At 40.0% G+C, this 25,970-nt stretch overlaps 1 protein-coding gene across 1 annotated transcript in view; it reads right to left on the bottom strand.

Moving 5' to 3' along the window:
• The window catches only part of col7a1l (collagen type VII alpha 1-like), a 46,240-nt gene extending 20,509 nt beyond the window's left edge, over positions 1-25,731 (bottom strand). Inside the window, exons 1-54 of the mRNA XM_079235897.1 lie at positions 25,647-25,731; positions 21,784-21,964; positions 21,327-21,486; positions 19,741-19,834; positions 18,669-18,842; positions 18,240-18,400; positions 17,468-17,597; positions 17,233-17,349; positions 16,903-17,058; positions 16,202-16,318; positions 15,929-16,075; positions 15,701-15,820; positions 15,141-15,299; positions 14,529-14,642; positions 14,159-14,308; positions 13,548-13,685; positions 13,053-13,199; positions 12,568-12,687; positions 11,854-12,000; positions 11,378-11,632; positions 11,071-11,210; positions 10,456-10,579; positions 10,170-10,313; positions 9,849-10,036; positions 9,348-9,428; positions 8,998-9,015; positions 8,878-8,904; positions 8,670-8,735; positions 7,970-8,050; positions 7,845-7,871; positions 7,378-7,422; positions 7,070-7,144; positions 6,891-6,986; positions 6,644-6,670; positions 6,436-6,489; positions 6,131-6,202; positions 5,957-6,016; positions 5,799-5,834; positions 5,646-5,690; positions 5,456-5,491; positions 5,225-5,269; positions 4,498-4,569; positions 4,379-4,411; positions 3,227-3,298; positions 3,028-3,087; positions 2,879-2,914; positions 2,160-2,240; positions 1,885-1,917; positions 1,688-1,732; positions 992-1,063; positions 748-783; positions 436-462; positions 186-224; positions 28-90 (exon numbers count right to left, since the gene is read on the bottom strand). Of these exons, the coding sequence (XP_079092023.1) occupies positions 28-90; positions 186-224; positions 436-462; positions 748-783; positions 992-1,063; positions 1,688-1,732; positions 1,885-1,917; positions 2,160-2,240; positions 2,879-2,914; positions 3,028-3,087; positions 3,227-3,298; positions 4,379-4,411; positions 4,498-4,569; positions 5,225-5,269; positions 5,456-5,491; positions 5,646-5,690; positions 5,799-5,834; positions 5,957-6,016; positions 6,131-6,202; positions 6,436-6,489; positions 6,644-6,670; positions 6,891-6,986; positions 7,070-7,144; positions 7,378-7,422; positions 7,845-7,871; positions 7,970-8,050; positions 8,670-8,735; positions 8,878-8,904; positions 8,998-9,015; positions 9,348-9,428; positions 9,849-10,036; positions 10,170-10,313; positions 10,456-10,579; positions 11,071-11,210; positions 11,378-11,632; positions 11,854-12,000; positions 12,568-12,687; positions 13,053-13,199; positions 13,548-13,685; positions 14,159-14,308; positions 14,529-14,642; positions 15,141-15,299; positions 15,701-15,820; positions 15,929-16,075; positions 16,202-16,318; positions 16,903-17,058; positions 17,233-17,349; positions 17,468-17,597; positions 18,240-18,400; positions 18,669-18,842; positions 19,741-19,834; positions 21,327-21,486; positions 21,784-21,964; positions 25,647-25,722 (5,019 nt within the window). The 5' untranslated portion in view covers positions 25,723-25,731. The remainder of the gene's footprint in view (positions 1-27; positions 91-185; positions 225-435; positions 463-747; positions 784-991; positions 1,064-1,687; positions 1,733-1,884; positions 1,918-2,159; positions 2,241-2,878; positions 2,915-3,027; positions 3,088-3,226; positions 3,299-4,378; positions 4,412-4,497; positions 4,570-5,224; positions 5,270-5,455; positions 5,492-5,645; positions 5,691-5,798; positions 5,835-5,956; positions 6,017-6,130; positions 6,203-6,435; positions 6,490-6,643; positions 6,671-6,890; positions 6,987-7,069; positions 7,145-7,377; positions 7,423-7,844; positions 7,872-7,969; positions 8,051-8,669; positions 8,736-8,877; positions 8,905-8,997; positions 9,016-9,347; positions 9,429-9,848; positions 10,037-10,169; positions 10,314-10,455; positions 10,580-11,070; positions 11,211-11,377; positions 11,633-11,853; positions 12,001-12,567; positions 12,688-13,052; positions 13,200-13,547; positions 13,686-14,158; positions 14,309-14,528; positions 14,643-15,140; positions 15,300-15,700; positions 15,821-15,928; positions 16,076-16,201; positions 16,319-16,902; positions 17,059-17,232; positions 17,350-17,467; positions 17,598-18,239; positions 18,401-18,668; positions 18,843-19,740; positions 19,835-21,326; positions 21,487-21,783; positions 21,965-25,646) is intronic.
• Positions 25,732-25,970: the final 239 nt, after the last annotated feature.

Here is a 25,970-nt window from a genome sequence, read left to right as displayed (position 1 = left end):
GTTTGTGATATGTGATAGGGTACTCACTCTTGGTCCAGGCAGACCTGTTTCTCCATTCAAACCAGGCTGACCAGGTGTTCCTGCTGCACCCTGAAGGAAAGATAAGAGAAGAGGGGAGGTGTTCAATTAATAGTAAAAATATATTAAATAGAATAAAGCATGTTGCATGTTATTTTTCAAGCTACCTTAATAGCTCTGGTCAGTATGTTGTTCTCTGCGGCAATCTGGTAGGAAAGAAATCAGAAATAAAAAGTTAACTTCCTAATTGATGGACAATTTCTGCAGCTCGAGAACAGAAATTAATTTTGTAAGGTCTCAAGGGAGATTGGTGTTTTTTCTTTTGGTCTTGAATGGCTTCGTTACAACAAATGCACTTGCCAAACATGGCTGAACTGATGAGAGGCTGTCAAAAAAAGATAATAGAGGTTTGTTTACTTGTCCTCCCGGAGGTCCAGGTTTTCCCTTTGTGACAACGACAGCACAATCAAAAGAAGAGCACAATAACACAGAGTTAAAAATCTAACATGTCACACTGCTAAACACAGTCCATACTTGCAACACAAAGGAAAAATAGTAGGTGCACTGAAGGGTGGCACACACAAAAAGCCCAACTTAATTAGTAAACATATCAATAGAAATCACCAAGTCACAGAGGGATAGCTGGTTTTGAAGATGCTGATGATGACGATGATGACGACAATAAACATGCTGATTAATGAGAGAGAAAGGTGATGAATACAAACATACCTGCTCCCCTTTGTCGCCTTTCTTTCCACCAGTACCCTACAAAAACATAAATTAACAAGTTATCTTGAAAAATTGCTGTTTAAGCTGATGTTTTCCAGTTATTTTTGATGAAAATCACTCTACCGGAGAAAAAAAACAAAACAACTAAGGATTTGGTTCAACAGAGACATAACTGTGAAAAAGAAGTGAAATGATGAGTTCAAGTATTTATTCCATAGTGTATTCATCTTAATGAAATTCTTACAGACAGGCCAGGCGTCCCAGTATCTCCTTTGTCTCCTGAGTCCCCTGGTCGCCCTGGTAGCCCCAGTGGACCCTGATCAGCAACAATTAAAAATATATTGCTGTTTACATAAAAAGTCTTAGTAGATACAAAATCAGACATGTAAAATATGGGCCACTGTGAGCAAATGTGTGTATAATTGCTGCATTGGGATGTTTGTTCAGCAGGAGTCCTGGCAGACAGTGAGTGGAGTGTGCACATTTTGGATCTATTAATGACAGTGGCATCATAAAAATTAATATAAATGCAATATACACAGAGCAAATCAAACAGATAGCCAGTGTGCATTACAGTACATACAAAGTTAACACATAAAGTGACACAGTTGGTATATTGAGTGGCAGCGAACATATTGAATCAAATCCAATGTCTTTGACCAAACTGAACATCTGGTGTATGCAATGTGCAGACGCCCAACCATATTATTGATGTATTAGTCCCTTATGTGCCAGAGTGAATGCTATAATCTGTTGATGAGACCCTTCTTTCAAGGCACAGATGGTGAGTAGAGAGGTTATTAGTCAGACCTGCAATCACTAGACTTTTGTAACTTCTTTAAACACTTTTTTTTATAATACAGCTTGTTGTTATTTGTGAGTGGTATTATATGTATGTTTATGTGTTTTCTGAAGTTAATCTTTAATCCAAAATACATACCCTAATTCCCCTGTCACCAGGCTCTCCAGGTGATCCTTGCTCTCCCTGTGAAAGACAAAACAACATAATCACTTAAAGTAAGTAAATATATAATATATGATATTAATAATGAATAATCATGGAACAAGATAACCTCCTGAGCAACATTACTGACCTACAAAACAAACTGAAGCATCAATTAAACATCCTGACTGTACCTTAGTTCCTTGTCCATTAGCTCCAGATGCGCCCTACACACAAAGTCAACAGTCATTGTTGTCACTATGGTAAGGTTCATTTCAATTCATTTTCCAGTTTTCATCTGTACATATCACACAGTGTGTGTTTGTCTCATATTTTAATAAATACTATGAGCTTTCTCCTAATGTAGTGTTTACTAAATAAAACCTCATAAGGGTCATACATATGAAATGTGCTGTAGAGTACAAACAACTTGTATCATTGCTGTAATTGCCACTGAGGATTTACTTACATCTTTACCTCTTAATCCTGGTTCTCCAGGAATGCCGGGTAACCCAATGGTGCCTTTGTCACCTTTAGAGGCATCACGCCCCTGGACAAACACACAACTTTTAGTAGCTGTTTTAGTAGCATTAACAAACATGAAATAAAGCTCGTAAAGGACTTTCAACAAAATACCCCAAATCCTTTTTATACCAAAAGTTAAAAAAAAAAAAAAAAAAAAAATTGCCACTGGGGGATAAACCATCATTAGTTTCCCACAATAGGTATACCTTGAGCAGCCATGGAGCAACATAGCATTAATTTAGAGTCATGTGTTTGACCACTTGACAAAATATAATATATAATCTTATTTTAGCTACGGTTTGGTCCCTTCCAACCACTGAGGGGAAACAATCCGGTTCTTTACCTGCTAAATGCTCCACTGTGTTCACCAGCTAGCCTTCAACTTCTGTCTGTCTGTTGTTTAGTGCTGAGCTAGTTATGTACATTTAGGCTTCTATTTAGGCTTTGTTGAAAACAGCTGCTATGACGGGAAATGTAATTGATGAGCGCGGTCAAAGTGAACCAAAACAGCAAAATCTTAGCAATCACATTAAAGCTAGAGTTTAAGGCCACGAGTAGGGTCAGTACTAGCGACTGCTATCAAATTCATTTCGCATTTGAATCATTTTATATATGAAAAATATTGATTAGAGCAGCTTTAAGAAAGAAGTACTTTTCTCTTACTTTTGGTCCTGGTTTTCCAGACAAACCAACATTTCCCTGTAAATGAAATGTAAAAGGATAAAACATGAATACAATAAACCGCTGTTTTCTGCTTTAGTGTTATATGATGAGTTATTAAATGAGTGATTTCACTTCATCAGATGACTCACCCTCTCGCCATTTTCTCCCTTTGGTCCCCGCTGTCCGGGAATTCCAAAACCAGGACTTCCCTGCACACATCAAAACAAACCATACCTATATCTTTATAAACAGTTATTCTACTCTAACTAATTCATTCTTTTCTTAGTAAATCTGAAAAATGGCAACATGCAGAAATGACAATTATGATCATTATTTCTCATTATTAACCTTGTCTCCTTTGTCTCCTTGTTCACCCTTTATTCCCTGGGGGCCTGTGGGGCCGTCTGGACCAATGTCCCCCTGACAGACAAGAAATACACACACACACACACACACACGTGCACACACACACACACACACACACACACACACACACACACACACACACACACGTGCACACACACACACACGTAACGTCAACAACATGACTCTTGTCACCAGAACAAACTGTTTCAAAACAAACTTTTCACTTTAAATGGCACCCGGCAGACTGAGAGATTAAAGGGGTCCCATTCAGTGGAGCATTCAGTCCCACTTCAATAGTTAATGAGAGAAAATCTTCATTGTGTTTGATAAGCAGACCCCAAGGACCGAGTCTGAGTGTGCAATACATACCCTGACCAATTAATTAACAATGTCTCGACAGAATAAAACATTAACAGAATCACTTCCCTCCGGCTGAATGACTTATTTCCAACCAGTTAAGATACATACAGGCAAACAAGTGAGGTTGTGACAAAATTGAAAAAGGTTAGATTATGTCACTAGTTTAAATCTTTGGACTAATTGGGAAAACCAAACCAGCAAGCAACACTTTCTGACAACTCCTCAAACCCCAAATATGTAGTCAATGCAGCTCAGTGGCCAACAGATGGAGACCATTGCACTGGAGCCAAGGGTACTCGTGTTTGTTGAGTGAAACCTCAGCAGGTGGAGCCTGATATCACATATTTATATGCACCAATCAGAGTTTAGCAACATCTGAATTAAAATGCAATGACAGTTTTGGGGTTGTTTATTTATGTAAACAGGTGACTGTCAATCAAATCAAACCCACACAGTTCTGATGGATCAGATTAGCAGAGTTTGAGTGTAAATCTCTTATTAAATATTGACTTACATTTTTATCTAAACCGTGACTTTATTTGATGCCTATCATGTCATAAATATTCAATGTGATAGAGAAATACTGAAGTTTCGTCTCTTTTTACCTTAGTAGCAGCAAATAATTGTGCGGAAAACAATATTGCAACCTGCAATGAGGTGCTCCACAGCTCAGAAGTGTGGAAAAAATAAAGAGAGTCACGGTGATGGATGCTACCACAGAAACACATTTTCCTGGATTAATAATAGTTTAAAAAGTTGAATTTGATTACTTACCCTGACACCCTTTTTACCAGTTGGGCCAATGACCTGTTTTGATGGAAAAAGGAAGACTGATTGTGAGTCTCAAGTCTCTTCTTTTTCTAACGTTTAGATGAGTAAAGTAGTTTTCTTACGCCTTTGGCAGGATCTCCAGGGGTTCCCCTTGGACCCTCATCTCCTTTTAACCCCAATGGCCCCGTCAGTCCCTGGAAAGATCAAGGCAAGTAAAAAATATTTCTGAATTCTACATTGCCGTTTTTATTAGGATTATTACTTTATGTTTTGTGCCAATCGACAAATGAAATCTCTTGTTAACTTTCAGCTCATGGTCCTCATGACGTCAATTTTTTTGTGATAGTCACTTCCAAACGATGAACTGCATCAAATTAAAAATCAGCGATGCAGGGAAAATGGCCCCTTTGATAGAAAGACCCACTGAGGTATGACAATTTCGCACATGATTGTAATCATAACCATCTCTGATATGACCTAGTCTTGAAACACCAGAACAAAAAGTCTTCTTTATTTGTTCATATGTCATAATCTAAATGTCTGTTTTGAGACATCAGACAACCCTAAATATATCGTGTATCGACAGCATTTCCACCCATTTGGTCCCAGTTGAATATATATATTGCTTCTGCTTCAGGCATTATTTTTAATCAAAAATTAATTAAAAAGTGGATTTAAATATGCTCAGGTGAGTCAGTGGCAATTATGATTATGTTGGTTTAGTGGGCCATTATGACATGTTTCAGTGTGCAGGCAATATGCAAGTTGTAAGATATTGGAAGGAACATTTTGTTTCTGCGTTTCAAAATGTGCATTTATGTGTATTGTCAAGATGTAATACTCTCTTACGTTGAGTCCTTTTGGTCCTATTGGTCCCATCTCTCCTCGTTCTCCCTAAACAGACAAAATTAACAAGTATGTAAGACTGAAAACTGCACACATTCACATACACCAAAATGTTGTCCGGTTAGTTGCCGGTATTGATAAAACAAGTAGACTCTTGGCTGATTCTTTTACTTTTAAAGTAAATATTTTCAGACTAATGAAGAGAGAGTGGACATGTGTGTCGGATGAACTCACCTTGTCCCCTTGCTCCCCATTGAATCCCTTCTTTCCCTGCAGGTAAAAATAAATCATTGATTCTTACACAATAGTCACCCTTAAAAAGGTTTGCTCTTATTAGACTAAAATGTCAAATATGCATTTGAGGGCAAAATATGCATGAACTCATTGCTATCTATTGAACAGAAAATAATGATGAAATGCACACCCGAGGTCCGACGATTCCTTGGATGCCTTGATCTCCACGATCACCCTTAAAAGATGAATTACAAATGTTATTTTACATAGAGGTTTGGGGTGTTTAACCATAACATGTCACACTCAGTGTTAAAAAAAGTGATTTTTTAATATATTTTTTTACCTTTGGGCCAATTGATCCCGACAACCCAATAGTTCCCTGCAAAACAATATTTCAAACACTGAAACAAAAATGGGATTTTACATTAATGCATCTAGTGTGATCCTAACCCACCTTAAAAATCTTCCCCATAGAAAACAATTAAGTTCATTACAATGTACCTTCTCTCCCAGTTCTCCACGAGGACCTTGAATACCTTGTATACCAATTCCCTCTTCACCCTGCAAAAAAAGAATACTCATCAGGCCAGTAACCTACTCATTACTTTACTATTCAAGTATATTTAATGGAGTAGTTGAAAATTAACATTTTATTTAAAGCATTAACACTTTTACCTTCTCTCCTTTTTTGCCGGGAAATCCTGGCACCCCATCAATGCCAATGGGACCTGGTAAACCTGCAATACCCTACAGTAGTTTGTATATGAGAGAGAGAGAGAGAGAGAGAGAGAGAGAGAGAGAGAGAGAGAGAGAGAGAGAGAGAGAGAGAGAGAGAGAGAGAGAGAAAGAGAGAACGACAGCAAGAAAGGAACAAAGACGAGAGGAAAAACAATTTTCAGGAAGCATCTCTGATTTATCATTCAATTGTGTTACGCAGTGTCTTTTGCCACTTCTAATAATGTTATCAACAATGTGCTTACATCTCTTCCCGACTCTCCTTTGTCTCCTTCCACACCCTGCTTCCCACGTAAGCCCTTTCAAAAATAGAAGTATTATCAGATAAAAACGAAACAATGAATATTTCATATCTGATTCATTAGTAGACACAATGTATGATGCATGGTATTTATGCGCCAACTTCAATTTTCCAGTGCAACCTTTTAAAAAGACAAATAAATAGATGCTTACTTTTACTCCCAGCTCCCCAGGATCTCCCTGCAGAGTGTAAAGAGTAAAAACAACTCTTCAATTTGGGTTTGGTGCATTCTGTCACACTTCATACTGCTTACTGTAGGTTGTAGACTTTACTTTATGCAATATGATACCATGAAACATCACAAGATCATCATTGCAATGTTGGCTAAGGCCCAAAAACAATCACAGCTTGCACACTGAGCAGATCTTTACTTTGAATTTTAAATGTGATCCAAGTTACCTTAACAGATATTCCTGGTGAGCCTGGTGGTCCTGACTGGCCAGGTAGGCCTGGAGCGCCATTGACCCCCGATACACCAGGAGGCCCTTGGGGACCCTGCAACATGCAGTGATTAATATTTGTATTGTCCCGAAGTTAACTGTTGGAAAGCTCCAGAAGAGATTCTTTTCAGGACTCACTGAAGATCCTGGCTCTCCTTTTCGACCAGGAACAAAATTTGAATCTGCGCCAGCTATTACATATCCAGGCTCTCCCTGAGTGGTAAAGAAAAAAGAAAAAAGCATGAATCTGGATTCACAACAGATCATTTACATCCTTTTCATTGTTGTTGTTGTTGTTGTTGTTGTTGTTGTTGTTGTTGTTGTTGTTGTTGTTGTAGCACTAAATCCCTTTCACAGAAGTAGATAAATCCAGCAGGCAACGTGGCAATGAGCTCTAATCTGAGCAGGAAGCATCATTCTGAAGTAATTACACATGTTAGACTTACTCTCTCTCCTCTCTGTCCCTTTGAACCAGTGAGTCCGGGTAGACCCTACCATGGAGAGACACGGGAAGAGTCATAATTAGAGTAATTTGTATAAACATTATTGAGCGAGTCATTAATCTGATAGATGTGTAGACAATTAAATTGTTTAATGGTGAGGCTTGTTGGTGGTTGAGGGGGTTTCAGTTCTGGTGATCTGTGTTGCTCTCTACTGTCTCCAATCTCGTAAAGGAAAATATATTTAATATATTACATGACTATCTTCTGTTAGCCATTTTTTATGCTGACGTTTTTATACTTTATTGAGTCTACTGTGGAAAGGCAAAGGAAACAGATAAAACGTGCAGCAAATGTATGGGACCACATTCAATAACAGAACATCTAATTTACATAATCTGAATTTAAGGTCGCAATTTAATGCACATGAAAAAGGGTTTGTCCCCTAAATGTATTTGTCATGTCGGTCTTACCATATCACCTCGTATGCCTTGAGAACCCTGAAAAATAACAAATAACATTTTCAGTGTCAGACCTAACTTAAATAAACTTTAACCAGGTCAGTGTGAGCGTTTTTATTTTTTCTGAATTAAATTACCCGTTGGCCAGCAGAACCCGGGGGTCCAGCTCTCCCTGGTCGTCCCGGCAACCCAGGTATGCCATCTGTTGCAGGAGGCCCCTGTCGTATTAAAATATTATGGTCTATGCTGGAAAATATAATAATAAACGTGCACAGCAAAACCACACTCACACAGTCACAGCTATCAGATTGTATACAGTTCAAATGAAAAAAGTAATTACAACAATAATTTGATATACTGGACCAATGGAGACAGAGCCGTTGTGTTAATATTCACTGTAGCTGAGTCAAAGAACAAATAACAGTAAACAGACAAAACAACACTGAAACGCAGCTCTAGATGGACTGTTTTTAAAATTACTGGACTAATATATGAAATTGACTCCATCTTATTTTCTTTTCTATATTTTTTTTCTGCGATATACAATATCCCTGTCACTGACTGTGACTAATTATTTTGTTCTGGCTAATGCTCCCTTGCTTTGTAGTAGGTAGCAGCTGCAGTGCACAATGCACAAATAGGGGAACCAAAAATTACATTTACTTTTCACTGGAGGTAAAACAACACTTTTACATTCATGCTTGTTTCCATGCTGCCCACTGTATATGATATAATGTATAATAGATAAAGATTTTTAAAAAAAAACAGACATTAATGACAATGGTGGTGATGCGTTTTGTATGTGTGTGTTTCTGTTTCGTGGATGTTGATTCTTACTCTTTCTCCCCTCTCTCCTTTGGAAGAAGTGAAAGGATCATACTGTCCAGGGCTTTGCCGAAATTTCTACATAAACAAAACAAAGACTACAGGTTATTCTAAAAGTTGAATTATTAGCAATGAGGATACATTAATGCAGAACAGAGAGGGGACAGTGGAAGGAAAACTTAGTGTCTTAATGTTGAGAAGAACACTTGAGCAAACTTACCAGACCGCCAAGACCAGAACCGTCTCCCTGAACAAATAAGAGCAAGAATACATAACATGAATAACACTGCTTTTGTGTATATTCCAAATTTTTATAAACCTTAACACATTTCACACTCACCCTTTCTCCTTTCTGACCCTGATAAACAAACAAATGATGTGATTAACAGTGGATGATTAATCAAGAGAAGAATTCATTAATCAAACTATTGTTTATGTGCAATAATCTTTAAACCAGGATGCAAACACAGAAAAGACACATTGTGATGCTGTTGAATCCCTGTTTGAGAACAAAAGGCAATAAACAGATCTTATGTGTATTCACATTGAATATTCTCGTCTTGTCGTGATTTGTATCATCTTTCATATTTGGTTGCAGTGTGACTGATATGATAATATGATAATGATAGAGATGACGTAGACAATGATGATGAATGTGACGGGGAGAAGGAGGATTTAATTTCTACCAACCTTCACACACTGGGATGAGCAGGGACCCTGAGGCTTTAGCAACTCCTCTGGGTCCTCAGTCGGGGTGTCCAACTGAGCGGACTGCAAATTGACACGAGGAAAAATAAATTAATTGTGGACTGGTTGAAGACATTGTTAACTGACATCATATAGAATAGAGATGGCGGAGATGGCTGTGTAATGGCCCTGCAGTCAAACCCTCCTGTCTACTGCAGTGCCACTTCCGGACTTTGTGAGTCAATTAAATTCCCTTTTATGCAAAACGTGGTCACCGTTCATGTATAACCATCTCCAGAGGTGCTTTGGGCGTGCTCTCCAACAAGTTGTCTACATGCATTTACCTTTATGTGCAACTTTAGTATGCTGGGTATCACTTATTAAAACACATTTGTGCCAGTTGTAGAGGATGGCTTTAATCACATGAATACATTATGTTGTGATTGAAGTATAACATATCTTGGTGTAATAACAAAGAAAGAAAATAGTTTTGCTTTGTCTTGCCTCATCGTTAAGTTTGAACTCGGAGAGGACCGCCTCACTACAGATGGTATTGATAAATTCTCTTTCTATGGAAGGGAAGTCATCAAAGGTTGGCGTGTAGAAGATGTTTTTATAGCTGGTGGGTGCTGCTATCTTATTCAGCTCCTCAATGTCTGCATTAGAAACTCCAACTGCCAGGACACTGACACCTAGAGAGCAACAGACTCAAGTCAAATATTCATTTGTAAATATTTGCACATTGCCTTTTTTTCTACAGTAAAACTAATTGGAAACACCATTTTAGAGTATTTCCAATGATTGTTTTCCAACAATTTTACTGACCCAATGCACGTGCAATTCTGGAAGGTGGCATCACATCATCCTGGGCCCTTCCATCCGTAATCAGAACCAGAACATGGGCCACATCCTGCCTCATCCCCAGAGACTCATGGAACAGTTCCTGCAGAACGTAGCTGATGCCTTTTCCTGACGGTACACAGAAGTATTCAACTTTTGGTAGACTAAATGTAGTTGTCTGAACAGCACCGTTTTGAGGCACTGCAGTGATTAATCATATCGAGTGTAAGCAATCCACACCTTCAAACCATGAATATTACGTGTCACTAACCTGTTTTGGTGTTGCCTCCTCCATAACGTAGTGCTCTGAGCGCCTTGAGCACTGAGTTTCTGTCTTTAAAGTCACGTAGATTGAATTCAATTCGAGGCTCATCACTGTAATGAACCACTGCTATCTGAGAGAAAATACACAGCATCATCACGTCTAAATTGCATGCGTTGCGACTTTGAGCTCTCATTCTAAATTGCATTTTAATCATCCTCCTCACACATACTAACCCTAATATATATTGAGAAATATATACAGATATTTGCTGTATGTGCCTCTTCCTTGGCTGCCACTATTTACGATTACAATCCATGTGGTACTGTTTATCTTTACGATTACAATCCATTTTAAAAACAGTTTATCCTGTTTAAGTCTGTTTATTCCCACTTGGGCAGGTGAAATAATGGCACGTTATGCTCCTGTTAATATCACTGGCTTGCACAGGAGTCTCACTGAAGCAGTTTTCTATACTTGTAGCAGCTATTACCATTTAAAATCCAGTTTTTAATTGTTATTGTCCTACCACTCGAAATAAACTTAGGGCCAAAGAGCCATGTAATGACCAGAATCTCAAGCTGGAACAATATACAACCAAGAAAGTTTTACTGAGAAACTAACCTGTGTGCCCAGAGGACCAATGATAGGGAAGTAAGTGGCCACCCGGAATATGAAGTCTTTCATCTTGATAAAGTTGTTGGCACCGATGCTGGAGGACTCATCCACAAGGAATACTATGTCTGCTTTGGTCTTACCGCACACTGACAAAACACAAAAACACACACATACCTGAAATACATATTCACCATTTAATGTCTATAATACGTTTGTATAATGTGGAAACTGTAAACACCCTTTATTTTTTAATAGAATATTCTACCAGTACATCATAGAGCTCAAGCAATATCCATGAATGAATAAACAATACCTTGTCTTGGTGGAGCTGTTGTCTCTGCACGGCGTGTGGTTAATTGAAGAGAGGGGACTTCTGCTGCTTTTGCTCCAGGATCACTTGGCTGACCTGGAGGTTTCTTGGTGGTTATGGATTTAGTTGGTGGCACAGTGATGGGGTGCCGGGTGGTCCTTGTGACTGTGTGAGTGATAGTGTTGGAGGCAGTCGTGATACGAGGAGCGACTGTGACTGGCACAGATTGGACTGTTACCACCGGGGGCTCCTGTCCCACTGAGTTGCACAGAGACATAACATAAGTGATTAAAAGAAACTAAATCAAACTCAAGTAGTGTCTTGGTTTCAGCAAAGAAACAGGTGGTGTTCATTGTTTCCGGCAATTAGAATGATAGATTCATGATTAGAAATAGTTTTTGTTCTTACATATAATTGATAACAGATAAGGTTCATCAATGTTTCACAGAGCTAATCAAACCATTTAAGTAGTGTCTTACATATTCTCTGATACACGGTGCTTATAGGGCCTTCCACTTCTCCATACAAAGGTCTGATGGTAAAAATATAGGTTCTTCCATACAGCAAATCACTGATTTTATAGGAGCTGAAACCAGGGCCCAGGGTCTCTGTTTTAGTCTCTAACACTGAAAAGATAAACAAAGAAGAAGTTATTGTTGCAGAGCAATCATTTAAATGATTCAGTTTTCAGGAATAGGAATAATAACCTCCTGAAATAAATGTTAGTCCTAGTAATGAATGGAAACAGTGATTGTCAAATCAAGTAAGAAGATCTATATGTCATCATACAATGGTCTGTGATACGAATAATCTAATAAAAGACCAAACGGCATTAAATCGTGGACATTTATTGAGAAATGTCATTTGCCAAATGTCGTCATTTATTAGTTTTGAGAATGTCTCAGTTAATATTTAATTTTTCAAGAAAAGAGACTCAATACACATTGCAAGAAATTGTGACACACTGCATATAAAAACCCCGAAGGAAACGATGACTCATATGGCTCTTGGAATTTATTAATTAATCAAATTGATTTTCAAACCAATGCCACTTTTAAACATGGTGGGGGCTTATGCTAAGGTCCAACGCACAATTAAATACAGCTTACACAGTATGGGAATTAATCTCGTTGCGACAGAAAAATGGCATAATGGTAACATGATGATTAATTAAAGGTGAAACTTTGTCAGACCTGAGATGTGCCTCCAGGAGAGAAGGTATCCAGAAACAGCAGCCACACGTGTCCAGTTCAGAACAGTGCTGCTGGCTGTGGTGTTCAGAGCAGCAAAGCCATTTACTTTTGGAAGATCCACTGAAACAGAAAGAAACACATGGATGATGAAATAAATAACAAAAGTAAAAGTCAGTCATACAGTATGTTGAACTGATAAGAATAATGTTTGTGTCAGGTAAAAAGAGGTCAGAGATTGTTGTGATGCAAACGAATCCTCTGCAGCTCTTTGTGACCCAATAAATAAATAAGCAAAACAATGAATTTGATAATTTGACAAAGAAGCTGTTTTTGATGTGGATCCGATTTGTCTAGCTGCAAAAAACTACCGACATATCTATACTATCTGTTTGCTTTGCGTATAATTGTATGAATATCTCCCTGAAACCTCTGATTGAGAGCCCATTTTATACTGTTGCTCACTGTTGTGGGCAGGCAGGACTCACAGGTGCGTGCAGTGAGCAGGACTGGGCTTCCCTCCCTTTTGCCCACCACGGAGGACACCTGGATCTTATAAGCTGAGCTCTCCCGCAGCTTCTTGATGGTGTACGTGGTGGAAGCAGCAGATACCTCCTGGGACTTCTCATCACCTCCTGGAGCAGGGAATAATAATACAAGAGATAATGAGAGTGTGAAACAATACTGCTGTGTGCTTAGTTATAGTTAAAAGTCCAAAGAGGGATCTAATAGCAGCTATGAATAATGACCACATATGCACAAAGGTATAGTAACAAGTTGTTGTGATTTAAAAAAAAAACATATGTAAATATCCAATAAATATTTAATATATTTAGTAAATTAAATTGAAAGTGTGGGGGCAATACATTTTGTAGTTACCATTGTGTAAGTGCACATCAATCACATGCATATAAATATTCATGTAAAGCATGTAAGTATCAGGGTGTAAGCACACATGGTTGACTGTTCATGTGGTCGCTTACCAAGGAAGGGGATCCATGAGATTTTGTACCCAGAAACCCTTGGTGTTTTCCTCCACGACAGGGTGAAGGAGTTGACTCCAATGTCCACAACCTTCACTTCCCTCACTGCCTGAATTGGCTGTGAGCCTGAGACAGCAGCTACAAAATAACACCATATAACCATGTTAGGTGATTTTACACCATTCAAATATGTTTTCAAAAGTATCAAAACACTCATTTAGCCATTTAGGGCAAATCCAAATATAAAATCTCTGTGCTGGATAAGCTGGTGTTAACACACCCTATCATTTGTCGTCGTAGTAAACGTAGCACTTGGGGCTTGGTGAAACACCCTAACTTTGACAGTGATGAAGTGATAGCAGCTCTGCTGACTTGGACACAGTGACACATGCTACAAGTGACAACGACAGGAACTGTGGTTAAAATGGGAAGACCAAAGTACATGACTTGTCAGTCAAACCAAGACAGCACGAGGGTGCTGTGGTACAGGATGAGGAACTTTGTTCTCCCATTTAATTACAATGGGAGGCACAGCTGCTGCACAGAGCTATTTTGATTTAAAGACGAATCATGATCAATTAAAACAAACTGGGAGACCTCACGTCCTGTACCTGTGAGCTGAGATAGGGAGATTTCTGGTCCCTCTGAGTTGCCATAAACTGCAAAGATGGTGATCGTGTAGGTGGACTGTGGGTTCAGGTCTTTGATACGATGGGAAAGAACACTGCGATCCAGGTAATGGGACTGGGGGATGCTATCACCTGCAAGCATGCAAGTACATACACACAACACAATATTACATACAGAGTAGGGGTTATCTGTGTCACACGCACACAATTGTGTTCATTATTTTAGACACAAATATAAAGGCTTTAAAAGGGCTGACAGGTTTTCTGACAAATTTGTTTGATTGACTTGTGAAAACATATTAATAGTCCCCATATTGTGCTGGAGCAGACACACTTCAGTAAATGTAATCACCTGTGTTCCAAGTGAGTTTGTACTCAGTAGCTCCAACGATCGGACTCCACTCTACATCTATAGAGGTACTGGTGTACGACGACACCTTGAAGTTGGACACGTAGCCCAACGGAGCTGAGACAGAGGAAAATAAAACATGAGCAACCTGCAGTTGTTCTTGTATAAAAGCATGGCTAATTACATAATTCCATCTATGACATGCAACAGAAAGATTCATGACAAATGAAACAGATTGATTTTCTTCTTGGTTGCGTTTCTCTAACTGAGTTCCTGTCATTTAACAGTGTTTTTGCATTCAACACACGATGACACACATTTTGGCCTAAGAGCTGTTCAATAAAACAAGCCACCATTGTTTATTAAAGTTTCTTCCATGGCTGTGTTTATGTTCCTCTTAAATATATATTTCTTCTTTAAGAGGAGCATAAAAGCAGCGAAAAACATCTTTCAGTATTTGCTGACCTCCAGTGGTTTAACTTCTTAACCTACTGCAGTGACAAAGGTATTGGGACATTCCACACGAATGTGCCAATTATGGTAGTCCATTATAATCACTCCTAAACCTCAGTGCACTTCAGGTGGGAGGGAGACTTATTGAATACTGTTACTCACAAGTTCTGAAGGTGGCACTGATACCGGGTCCCACCACAGGTCCAAACAGCACATAGAGAGACAGGACATACTCAGTATCATGCGCTACGTTCCTCAGCTGGTACTCCGTGGTGCTGCCATTCAGAGCCAACTGCCTGGGACGGTCCCGACCAACAAACTCTGAAAATAATATTAACATTGACAGTACAGTCACGTCAATCGTTATTCCTCAATCTTCTGGCCTCCCTCTTAACTCTGGCTCAGCATCAGAGCTCCCTTCTCTGGAAACAACATCCTCCTCCCTTTTCCACAAATTTTATTTCATCAAAGTGAGTTGCCATGCCACCTGTCACGTCTCTGTGGCAGACTAGCAGGGGGGAGGTGTCCAATGTATTTCAAAAGCTCTTGTCAGAGTGAGACGGTCACTGGGTAAAGGAAACATTAGAACCAATCCTGGACATGCAGCATTCACGTATACAAACACCTTTTACCCAAAGGGCACCATTGACATTATTTATATATACAAGAGTGTACAAGAGTCCTGAGACTGAAAAATGAGAGAAAGTGGCAGAATAAATCACCTGGTGTGGGTCCCCAGGCCAGTCTGTATCCTGTGGCTCCTGGGACACTGTTCCATATGATGACAGCAGTACTGGTGCTCACAGCTGACACTTTCAAAGTCTGTACTGCGCTGCTGTCCACTGACACAGAGAGAGACAAAGAGGGCATCTTCAATAATCTAGTCTACGTCTATAATATTTTCAACACATGCATGAATTTTTGTTCTTCCTAGAAAGCGTCCAAGTTACATGTGTTGATTTTGGTGGAGGTGATGGGCCCCTCAATGTCTCCAAAGATGGGGTTGATGGTGATGGTGTAGTCAGAGGCTGAGTGGAGGCCCTGGATCATGTAGAAGTTAAAGTTGTCCCCAAGGTTTATGTTCTCTATGTGGCCATCTGAAAGACACACAGAAGCACATAAAGGCTCTGATGTCACACTTTTGGGCTGTATTTCACAAACCAAGGTTATTTCTTATTTGCTACACCCTTGAATTAAATGATGTAGCAAAGAGTGAACAGTACCTCGGGATCCCCACGTCAGGCGATATCCTGTGGCACCCTTAACTGATGCCCACCTCGCCTGGACGGTGTCTGTGGTGGCGTTTTGGACCAGGAACTTCTGAACTTGGACCAGCTTTACTGTGAAACACACACATATCCAAACAAACACGCACATATACACAGAGTCACACACGCAAATCCAATATTTAACTTTTGTTTATATAGTGTTATATCATCATAGTAATGCTCGAAAGTAAAGATATTTATTCAGATTTGTGGCAGCAAAAAAAGTTAATTTAAAGGAATGGAATGGAATTAAAAAAGCATACAAATCTCAATGAATTCAAATCAAAGTAAAAACCATATTGATATTTCTCTAGCATACCATAAAAATAATGATAAAGGAGAGTCTTACTTTATGTAATAAACATAATGCTGGTATCTTTTTTTCTACAATAACAGCACCATGCTGTGGATATATTGTAGTACTACACCTTAGCATTTGCTTCCTTTTATATTAGCTTGTCTTATACAATATTACATGACTTTTCCTGTAATTGTTGATGAGTGACAGCTATCAAAGCTCTTTTCCTGTCAGTGTTTAGTCAGTGCAGAGACTTATATACAAGGTAAATAAAATGAACTTGAGTGTGAGAAAGTTGGAAAGTAAACGTATATAATCATGCCGTATAATTATGGTGTTTTCAAGCCGATAAACTTACATGTCTTTCCCACTACTGAAACTGTTTCACTTTGTCCTTGGGGGTAAACAGCATAAATACTGATGGTATACTTCTTATCCTCCTCCAGGCTGTCAATCACGTGAGAAGAGGTGTCTCCGGGAAGCAAGTTCTCATAAGTAAATCCTGGTCTGTTGGCTGCAGAGGAAAGAAATCCATAATAATACATGAAATATACATTCAAACAACTTTAAATGATTCATCTTTACCAATACATGTCTGATTATAAATACTTCAAACACATTTTAATAATTTTTCTGCGATATGTCTGAGGTCAAATTATAATAATGAAATGGTGTAATGTTAGCATACATCTTGGGACGAAGATCTTGAATCCGTTGAGCTTCCCTAGAGGGTGCGTCCAGCCCAAGCGCAGCGAGAACAGGCCCTCCTCAATAACACGGAAGTTTGACACCTGAGGCAAAGGGGCTACAAGACAAGGATCAATTGTTGATCAGTGAAGCAAGGTAAATCCTGAACAAATGTGCGGAAGCATTTGTGTATTTTCTAAAAGGTGCATGAGCATGTAATGGGGTGTGACACCCACTTGTCTGGACGGTGATTGTTGCTGAGTCTCCTATGAGGCTGGGGTAGATGGCGTAGACAGTCAGGGAATAGTCTGTTTTAGGACTCAGCTCCGTCACTACTGCCGTGCTTACATCTGCCTTCAGATCAACCTGCCACATACAGGGAAGACAGCAGAATGAAAGGAGCTTAGTGTGTGCATGTGTGTGTGTGTGTGATAGAGAAAGAGAGAGAGAGAGAGAAAAAGACAGAGCATGAGAAAGTGAAGTGAAGGATACAATGCAATGCGAGAAACACTTCTCTGAAATGTGCACTAGAATAAATATTGTCTTAAAAAAAATCTCTTCTACCCGTTCTACCTCAGTAAACCACTTCTGTCTAATACCATCATCTCCATTTTATTCAAATTAGGTGGCATGTTGTACAAAATATTCCTCTTTTGGTGCCGTAGCATAATTCTCTGTCTGTCAAGGATCACAGTGTTATGATGAAAACAGTAGACACAAGCATAAACACAGAAGCGCTGATGTTGTTGGAGAAGTGGATATCATACTGGTCCCATTAATGCAGTGTTGTTGCGAGCTGTGGAGAGCCACACAGATGGGAATTTCACAAATTACTCAGGCTGCATTGAGAGATGACTCTCAATGACAAAAGGTGACATGCAGTTTTGGTCATTAGCAGGATGGAGAATTGAAGGATGTACTGTATTGGATGTTTTTGGGTCGGAAAATAAGACTATGTTCTGTTACAGTCCAGCTCAATTATTGTCATGCATATGCAAAATCCCTCACTTGTCTCTGTTGTAGGGGGAGGTGTCCACTGGTGCTGAGAGGGTAGACCAGGAGACGATATCCGGTGACATCTCCTGTGGCCTGGCTCCATGTCAGTCTGAGGGAACTGTGGGCCAACTCGCTAACTTGCATGTCTCTGGGACCCACCACACGTTTTTCAACTAGGATTGGAAGAAGGTGCAGGAAGAGGCATGGGAAGAAAATATATATGTTGGTCTGGATGTAAAAATTGTCAGCAAGACAAATACATCTTAGTGCGAAAAGTGCACGGCAGAGTGAAATAAGAGAAACTATTAAGCATTTTACTCTTCAAGCTATGAACCATCAACATAAATATGCAAACAGCTGTCAGTATGAGGGCAGCTTTGAGAGGATATCTAAGCGCATTATGATAGACTTTGCTTTCATACTGCGTGTGTATTGACTCACCAGGCGGGGATGTTTTCACAGGAAGTGGTGGTTCAGAGGCAGTAAAACACACTCTGCGTGACAGTTTGGAAAGGATGGTTTGAAGGAGAGCGTAGTCAGTCCCCATTAATATATGCTCCTCATGTGGCTCTGACACAATCCTCCTCAGCTCTGACTCATCAGCTCCCCTAATACCTGGTCATAGCACGGACAAAAAATGTTTACAAACACATACGCATACATACTGTCGACAAACGCAGCCTTTTTTGGCACTTATGTCAAGTTATAGCACCCGATAAAAACTCTTCTGGGAGAGTTAATTCACAATTACATTTATGTAAAATCTGCAACAAGATGTGCATTTATTTTCTTACTAGCTGTTTGCATGTACAGATACATGTTGTAAACAGCTAGTAAGAAAACAAATGTGTTATCAGTGCTATACAGGCTCCATAGGCATATTGGTTTTGCACTAGTAGTGCACTTGGAGCTTCCCTGCAGGAGTGATGAACGAGAGGAGCAAGCCGCAGTGTCAGAGGTGCAGATGGAGGACACTGAATCGTCTAATGAATAATGGCTGCGATTACCACACCATCGGCTAATGAGCAGTAATTATTGCACCGCTCCCAGCTGAGGAAAGTAAGTTGTTGGCTTGTGTGCTCATGCATGTGTGTGTGTGTAGGAGAAAGAGGGAAAGATATGTGTAAGTACACTTGTGGGTGAACAGCGGTATTCATGAGTGGGGGAAAGGCGTACTGTAGGATAAAGAAGCTTTGCTGATGCAACACATAGTATCAGAAAGTGAACTTTTACATATGCAGTATAGGAGCTGAATACATATTTAGAAGATGTTGTTGTGTTTGCGCTTACAGATACAGTGCATATACCTGCATGGGTGGACTCAAACACTAACACACAAGAATCTATCACACGTTCACAAATACCCACACTGAATCCAATGAATTCAAAATGTATGACATGAATTTCTGACTGCAAACACTGCAGATAAGCCAGCAAAGCTTGGATAAAATGTGAGAGGCCGCAGCAGTGAGGGTGTTGAAGGAATTCACAATACACCAACTTCCCCACTCACCCACTGCAAAGAGAGAAATGCCATTGTCGGCTACAGCTGTGGCTGCGGCATCGACCTGGTCGTCTGAACGTCCGTTTGTGATCATAACAGCAATCTGCACAATAGAGATAGAAACAAAAAATACTGATGCAAAATCGTTAAAGATAACATAACAACATTTTTCTCACGCAATGATGTATATCAAACAATACATTCATGATTTGCATAACAATACCAGCATGGTTAGTTTAAGTAGCTCGGTTTCTACCTTTAATTTTGTGAAACTGTGTTGTGTTTTGCTAAATCTATGGTTTGCAAGGTTTATCCTCCTTCCACACATACTTTCCTTTGGGGTAAAAAGAACATATCCTTGCAAACAGAGCTATGCCCCAAAAGCCCCCACAGGTATTTGAGATGGTTTAACTCATAATTGAATAGGTAATTAAATAAATCAAACCCAAAGACAAAGTGGAATTCAATGATGTTGGTTTGCAACTGAAACTGATAATTTGCCCATCAAGGAAAATTGACCCAGTTCATCCAAAGTTCATCCCTCCGTCAATGAAGAAGATATGATCGATATGAAAATGTAGCTACCTTTCTGCTTGCATTCTGGCTGTACAATTCAATATATCAACCTAATCCTCAATTCTCTGCCTTCTCACGTCAAGTGTGCTGCTGCAAGATGATTCACACGCACACTCAGAGATAGAGATGTGATTGGAATGCTAACCAGCTGTTTTATACTGAGACTACGCTACAGTGTTCGACTTTCAGATACATTTATCTGACAGAAATGGAGAGCTGTTGGAAGAGCAATTGGATATTTGACGACATACTTATGAGACACGTTTAATTAAGTTGATGACTATGGCAATTGGGTTGGGGCCCAAAGTTAAGATCAGTGCCAGTTTGGTGCATAATATTTTAGGATCCAAAGCAGGTTAATCTCATACCATCAATTGGACTTGTTGCGGAGTGCCTGGCACTGTGGGCACTAGTCGTCCCTATATTGACAGCCATTCAGTCGATTGAGCATGTGGAATTTATGGCAGACGCGAAACGAATTGCCTCCACCTTTTCTTTTTCTTCTTCTGCGAGCAAAACAACAAACCAAAGCCAAGCGAAGAATCCTGCCAGCTGTAACCTTCTGCCAGACACACTCTCAGTTTGTATCCCAAGTGAAAAGCAAGGCCGATTAATCAGATTCACAGTGGTGTGAAAATAGTATTTTCCACAATGTTCTTTGGAGTACACATACAGACTTCTGACTCGTCATTTCCTTTCACACAAGGCCATAACATACTACATATGCACGTCAGTGGCCAGCTGGAAGGAGTAGTGTGGGTTGTAATCCTGAATCATTTCCCAGTTTGCTTGGGTGTTCACACTTTGTCAAACATTTAACAACATTTGAGCCTTTCAGTTATTAACATGCATGAAAGTAGTCGAAGTACCTCTTTTGCCTTTGCTCTTGCTTGATATTACCTAACTGCGTAACATTAGGGGTAGTCAGTTTGTGATCATGTTTAAAGGATAAAGGATGCAATGCATATACGCAGTCACCCTAGATTGGTTTTCACGTCTCCCTGGTTGAAGCATTGTACCTTTGGGGCATGGTCTCGACTCATGACGGGGCTGAACACGGGGTCAACTAGAAACTTGAGGGCATCGCCAATCCTCCTGGATCCACCCTCATAGGGGATGTCTTTGATGGCTCTGAGAACCTCCTCCATTGAGCTGTAGTCTGTCAAAGCAATCTGCATCCTACAAGGAACAAATAACAGCGAAAGCCAAACTGGATCAAGTAGAAATAATGGAATAGCTAATACAAACATTGTTTTATGTGTATATCTTGTTCAGTTTGTCTGAATAAAGTTCCTTAGCCTCTAAGCATGTAAATGCATGGTATAATAACTACAAAAAATAAGTCAACAAAACATTTTCTTTGAGAAAAGAGTCTTTCTGATGTAAATAAGTCAGACGCAATGGCAACTGGTTAATAGGTCTGTACTGTGTGTAACTCATTGAGATGTTGTGCCCGTGTTTATGTTTGAGTTTTACCTTGGCACATCGCCAAAGACAGTGACTCCAAAGCGGACCCCCTCATTGCCCATCACATTATCCTGGAAGGAGGAGACGATGGTTGAGATGAAGTCTTTGACCCTGGTGAAGCTGGTCAGGCCCACACTCCATGACTCATCCACGAGAAACACTATGTCTGCCTGCCCCACCGTCCGGCATGCTGAGGGAAGAAGAATGCAGGAATTAGTGTGCGCACAAGTACCAAGGAGTGAGGTGCAAGGGGGTGCATGTTTGAAACATCCAGAGAGCTGTGAATGCACTTTCTCTAACCTTTTACAATCAAATAAGTTAGGACAATTCAAAGTAATTATTTTTAAGGCGGGTAATTCCAATATAGTCCTACACGGACCACCAGATGGCAGTCTTGTTCCATCAAGATTTTTCCTTTTACTTGCTTCTGTCATGCAGCCAGAGCACCGCACAAATCCCCATGAATGTTTAATGAGACACAAGTGAGCCAAAGAGACTATCAATATTCTGAGCACTCCAGCAATAAAACTTTAGTACAGCGAAGAGGAACGCTTAGAATAATAAGGTAAACACACCCAAAAATCAGGGTCAGTCCCCTCGCTCGAGCAAACAAACGTTTTTAACATAAGGATCTGCTGCGTTTGGCAGGATTCAGATGCGTTATAATGTGTAGTTAAAAAGCCAGATGCACAAAAAAGGGTATGCTGATGCATTGACTACACTCACACACACTCACACACATACATTAGCTCTTGCAACTCTGTCTCAGATGCACACCTCTGCACATATTCCCACATAGATATACAGTACGGTACCAGCAAACGCACACACTCCTCACAGAAATCTGCTGTATGTGCAAACGCCCTATGAGTCAATATTCTAGCATTACATATGCAATAAAACACAGTGACGACAGCATTGATTAGGCTCGTGAATAAGAGAAAGGCACCACTGATTGTTCTGTAAGTGATAACTCAGCTTCTCTGGTGTCCTCTATTTCATTCCAGAGCTTTTCCCGCCTCTATTATCTCGCCCTTCTTACTTTGGCTGCAATCCCAGGATTCACTGGGGGAGACATATGTCTCCAGCCCATGGCGACCTAACATTATGTTCTCCCTCACACACCTATACATCTCTGGCCACACACCAAGGAAACACAATGTTGTCGTGAATACCATTCTGGAGCCTTGTCTGGTGCTGAGCTACTATTTCGGACTACATTGAAGCTTTATTGTCATATATTTAGCAAAAGTTGTTTCATCACTGATGTAAAAACACAGTTAAAACCACTGATGCATGATTTAACAATGTTAGTCTGCTTCATCCTGTATTCGCCGCCAACAATCCTTCCATATACATGTGGCTTTTCCATATACCGGGATACATTTTCTACTGAAAAATCCTCAAAACATTGCAAAGACTTGGAGCAAGGAAGCAACTGGAGGCTGGTCCCTGTCAGAGAGACAGACTGAGGTGGAAAACAAGATAAATTATCCGGAGGTTTGTCTGTCTGGGCAGGCAGGTTAGACCACATGGCAAGGATAAGAAGACATCACATGCTAGGGGATTAGGAATGGTTTTATTGAAGGTTATCTATGCTGATATCTCAAAGGTTGTGTACACCTGTTAGACCATTGATTTACGCCTTAGATGTAGCTCACTGGATACAGCATATGCTGCAGAAAATCTGGCAGGAAAAAAAATGCCCACAAAATAATGATGCACTACTGCAAACCATCAGAGAGCACAACTCAAAGGGCCGACAGGCTCCGATTTTATCCAGATAAATAGATGTAAAAGTTCATCTAAGAAGAAGAAGAAGAAAGAAAGTAATAGGAGCAGAGAAGCTACAAAGCGTAGGACAGAAATGTTAATGAAATGTGACAAATGCGCAGTCATTCCTCCAAGATGTGTTTCCAGTGACATGTATCGGCCCCATTGGACAGTCAGGGGGTTTAAACAAGGAAGTCAATCTACCACTCTCCTCTTTATGTTGTGGTTCTAATTTGACTTTAGTGCAGTCCAGTATGTAGTTGAAAGATTATGGAGAGAACCACATAGCCACTAACCAGCTGGCTGACAATAAGTTGGATCAATGAGAGAGAACAATTCTGCATTGATTGCTGTTTCTGAACGTCTTGTGAACTGTTTGAGTCTACGCTACTCATCACCTCATGACATATCAGGAATGATGTCTTTTTTCACAAATATAGGTTGTTTCTTTCTGATTTGATTCAACTTGACTCTGAACTAAAATTATAATTTGGTTTACTCCCTATAATACAGAAAATAGCATGTTGATGGAATCTGAACTTCACATCCGCTCTACTGAGCATTTTTGCATCTTTCTAGACTACCCGCCCAGCACCAAACGGACGAATAAGAAAGTGAACAACTAGCTGGCAAATAGTGGTGCATATATTTCCTTAAGGAGTTGGTGGAGAAGAGAGAAAAGATTAGAGGAGAATGAATATTGGCTTGTTGGGTGACCAGGAACATGACTCCAAGTGAATGCTAATGTTGCTCTATGACTGCTGCATGTGTAAAATACAGTAACAGTTCGCCACAACGAATCAAAAGTTGATTAGGTGATTAGTAAGTGTGATGTTTAAAGCGTGATACTGCTGCCCAGTGCAGTTTTTAACGCACTGCACGTGTGCACATTGTGTTGGTAGGTCCTTCTGAGCGGTGGTTCTATTTGAACACAGAATTGACCCTGATTTGGTTTTCTAGGCAAGATTTCAGCAGCCAATTCCACCAACAATCATTATGTTTAGACACACATACAGAAACTTTAGTAAGTTATCAGGTCGTTATGGCTCACATGTTAAATGTCTATTATATTTACACATCCAGCAGACATGGAGTAATTCATTTGCAGTCGTGTTTATGGTCACCTGACATTCAATTTGTGCGCGGTAAAACAAACTCGCTGACCTTAAAGAGGTCAGAAAGCTCCATAGAGCTGTAGAGTTGGGTGAACATTCCCTGAAGGTTCCTCACATTGCACACAGGAATTTAATTCATTGTTGATATTAAAACATAAATAATGAATGGAACTTTATGTTGTCAGTCGGCTCATTAATTTAAAATCGACCACATGCCCCTACTTGTGTGTGGAATATGAAACACTCTGCCCTCAGGGTTGCCAGACAGTCATTTGATGATATATGATGTCATGTAAATTAACGCTGTCAAGAATAAACAATGGTTACAGTTAAATGGTAACAGTAGCTTAAAATGTGGCCGTGGGCTATTTATGTCCTTCCATAATTCTGCCCAACAACTATACCAATCACTTTCTGCCAACCACATTCCATGAAGTGGAAATCTAACTTTTGATTGGCTGATTGACCTTTTGGCGACATCCAAAAGCACCTGAGGCTATAAGGTTCTGTATCGAGGAGATGGGTTTGACAGGCTGGCAGGCAGAGTGCTGTACTGGACATGAGGCGAGCAGATGTTTAACAGTCTGGAGAGAAAGTGGAGCTGGGTTAGTGTCTGCCCCGTGTATCAATCCAAGTGTGGAGATTTAATGATGGCGGACTCGGTCAGACTGTGTTCATTGAGCACCTGCCCTTTCTTTGGCCTGAGCATTCAAGTCATCTTATTCATAGATCTGTGCACATTTCTGACAAGCAGACACATGGTGTTGACTCAGAATGAAGCAACTGAAAGTGCCAGACTGATGGCCTATAGGGCAGTATCACAAAAAAGCAAACACACAGAACGAAACAAAGAGAAAAAAAAGAAAAAAAGCTTGATGGTGCTATATGGGTGTATGAATGGAATATAGAAGAGAGTCATTTGAGGCAAATTCAGGAATCGTGTGTTTGAGTGTATCCTCTGGATGAAGAATTGTCAACCGTTACCTTCAGCTTGTGCTGTGACGCTTTGATGAGAGAGAGAAAGGGACAGTAGAAAGATCCACACAGAAGAGCGGCCCATACTCTTCCTCCTTCGATCACCTGCTCCTCCTCCCAGTTCTTCTCTTCTCAAATCCCCTTCTTAAATTCCACTCCACAATCATCAATTCCAGCTCTTCTCTCCTGTTATCTGAAAGCACACAGATGAATAGAGAGTGGAAAAATAGTCATTAGAGGCACGAAAAGATAAAATGCAATCTTCCATTTTGTATTTGTAAAGGACTGATGTAGTTTCTGAAGAGTTTCTTGCATAGCTGCAGTAACAAAGTG

Source organism: Taurulus bubalis (genome assembly GCF_910589615.1).
Source record: "Taurulus bubalis genome assembly, chromosome: 20".
NCBI lineage: Eukaryota > Metazoa > Chordata > Actinopteri > Perciformes > Cottidae > Taurulus > Taurulus bubalis.
This window is presented reverse-complemented; position numbering and strand designations above follow the sequence as displayed.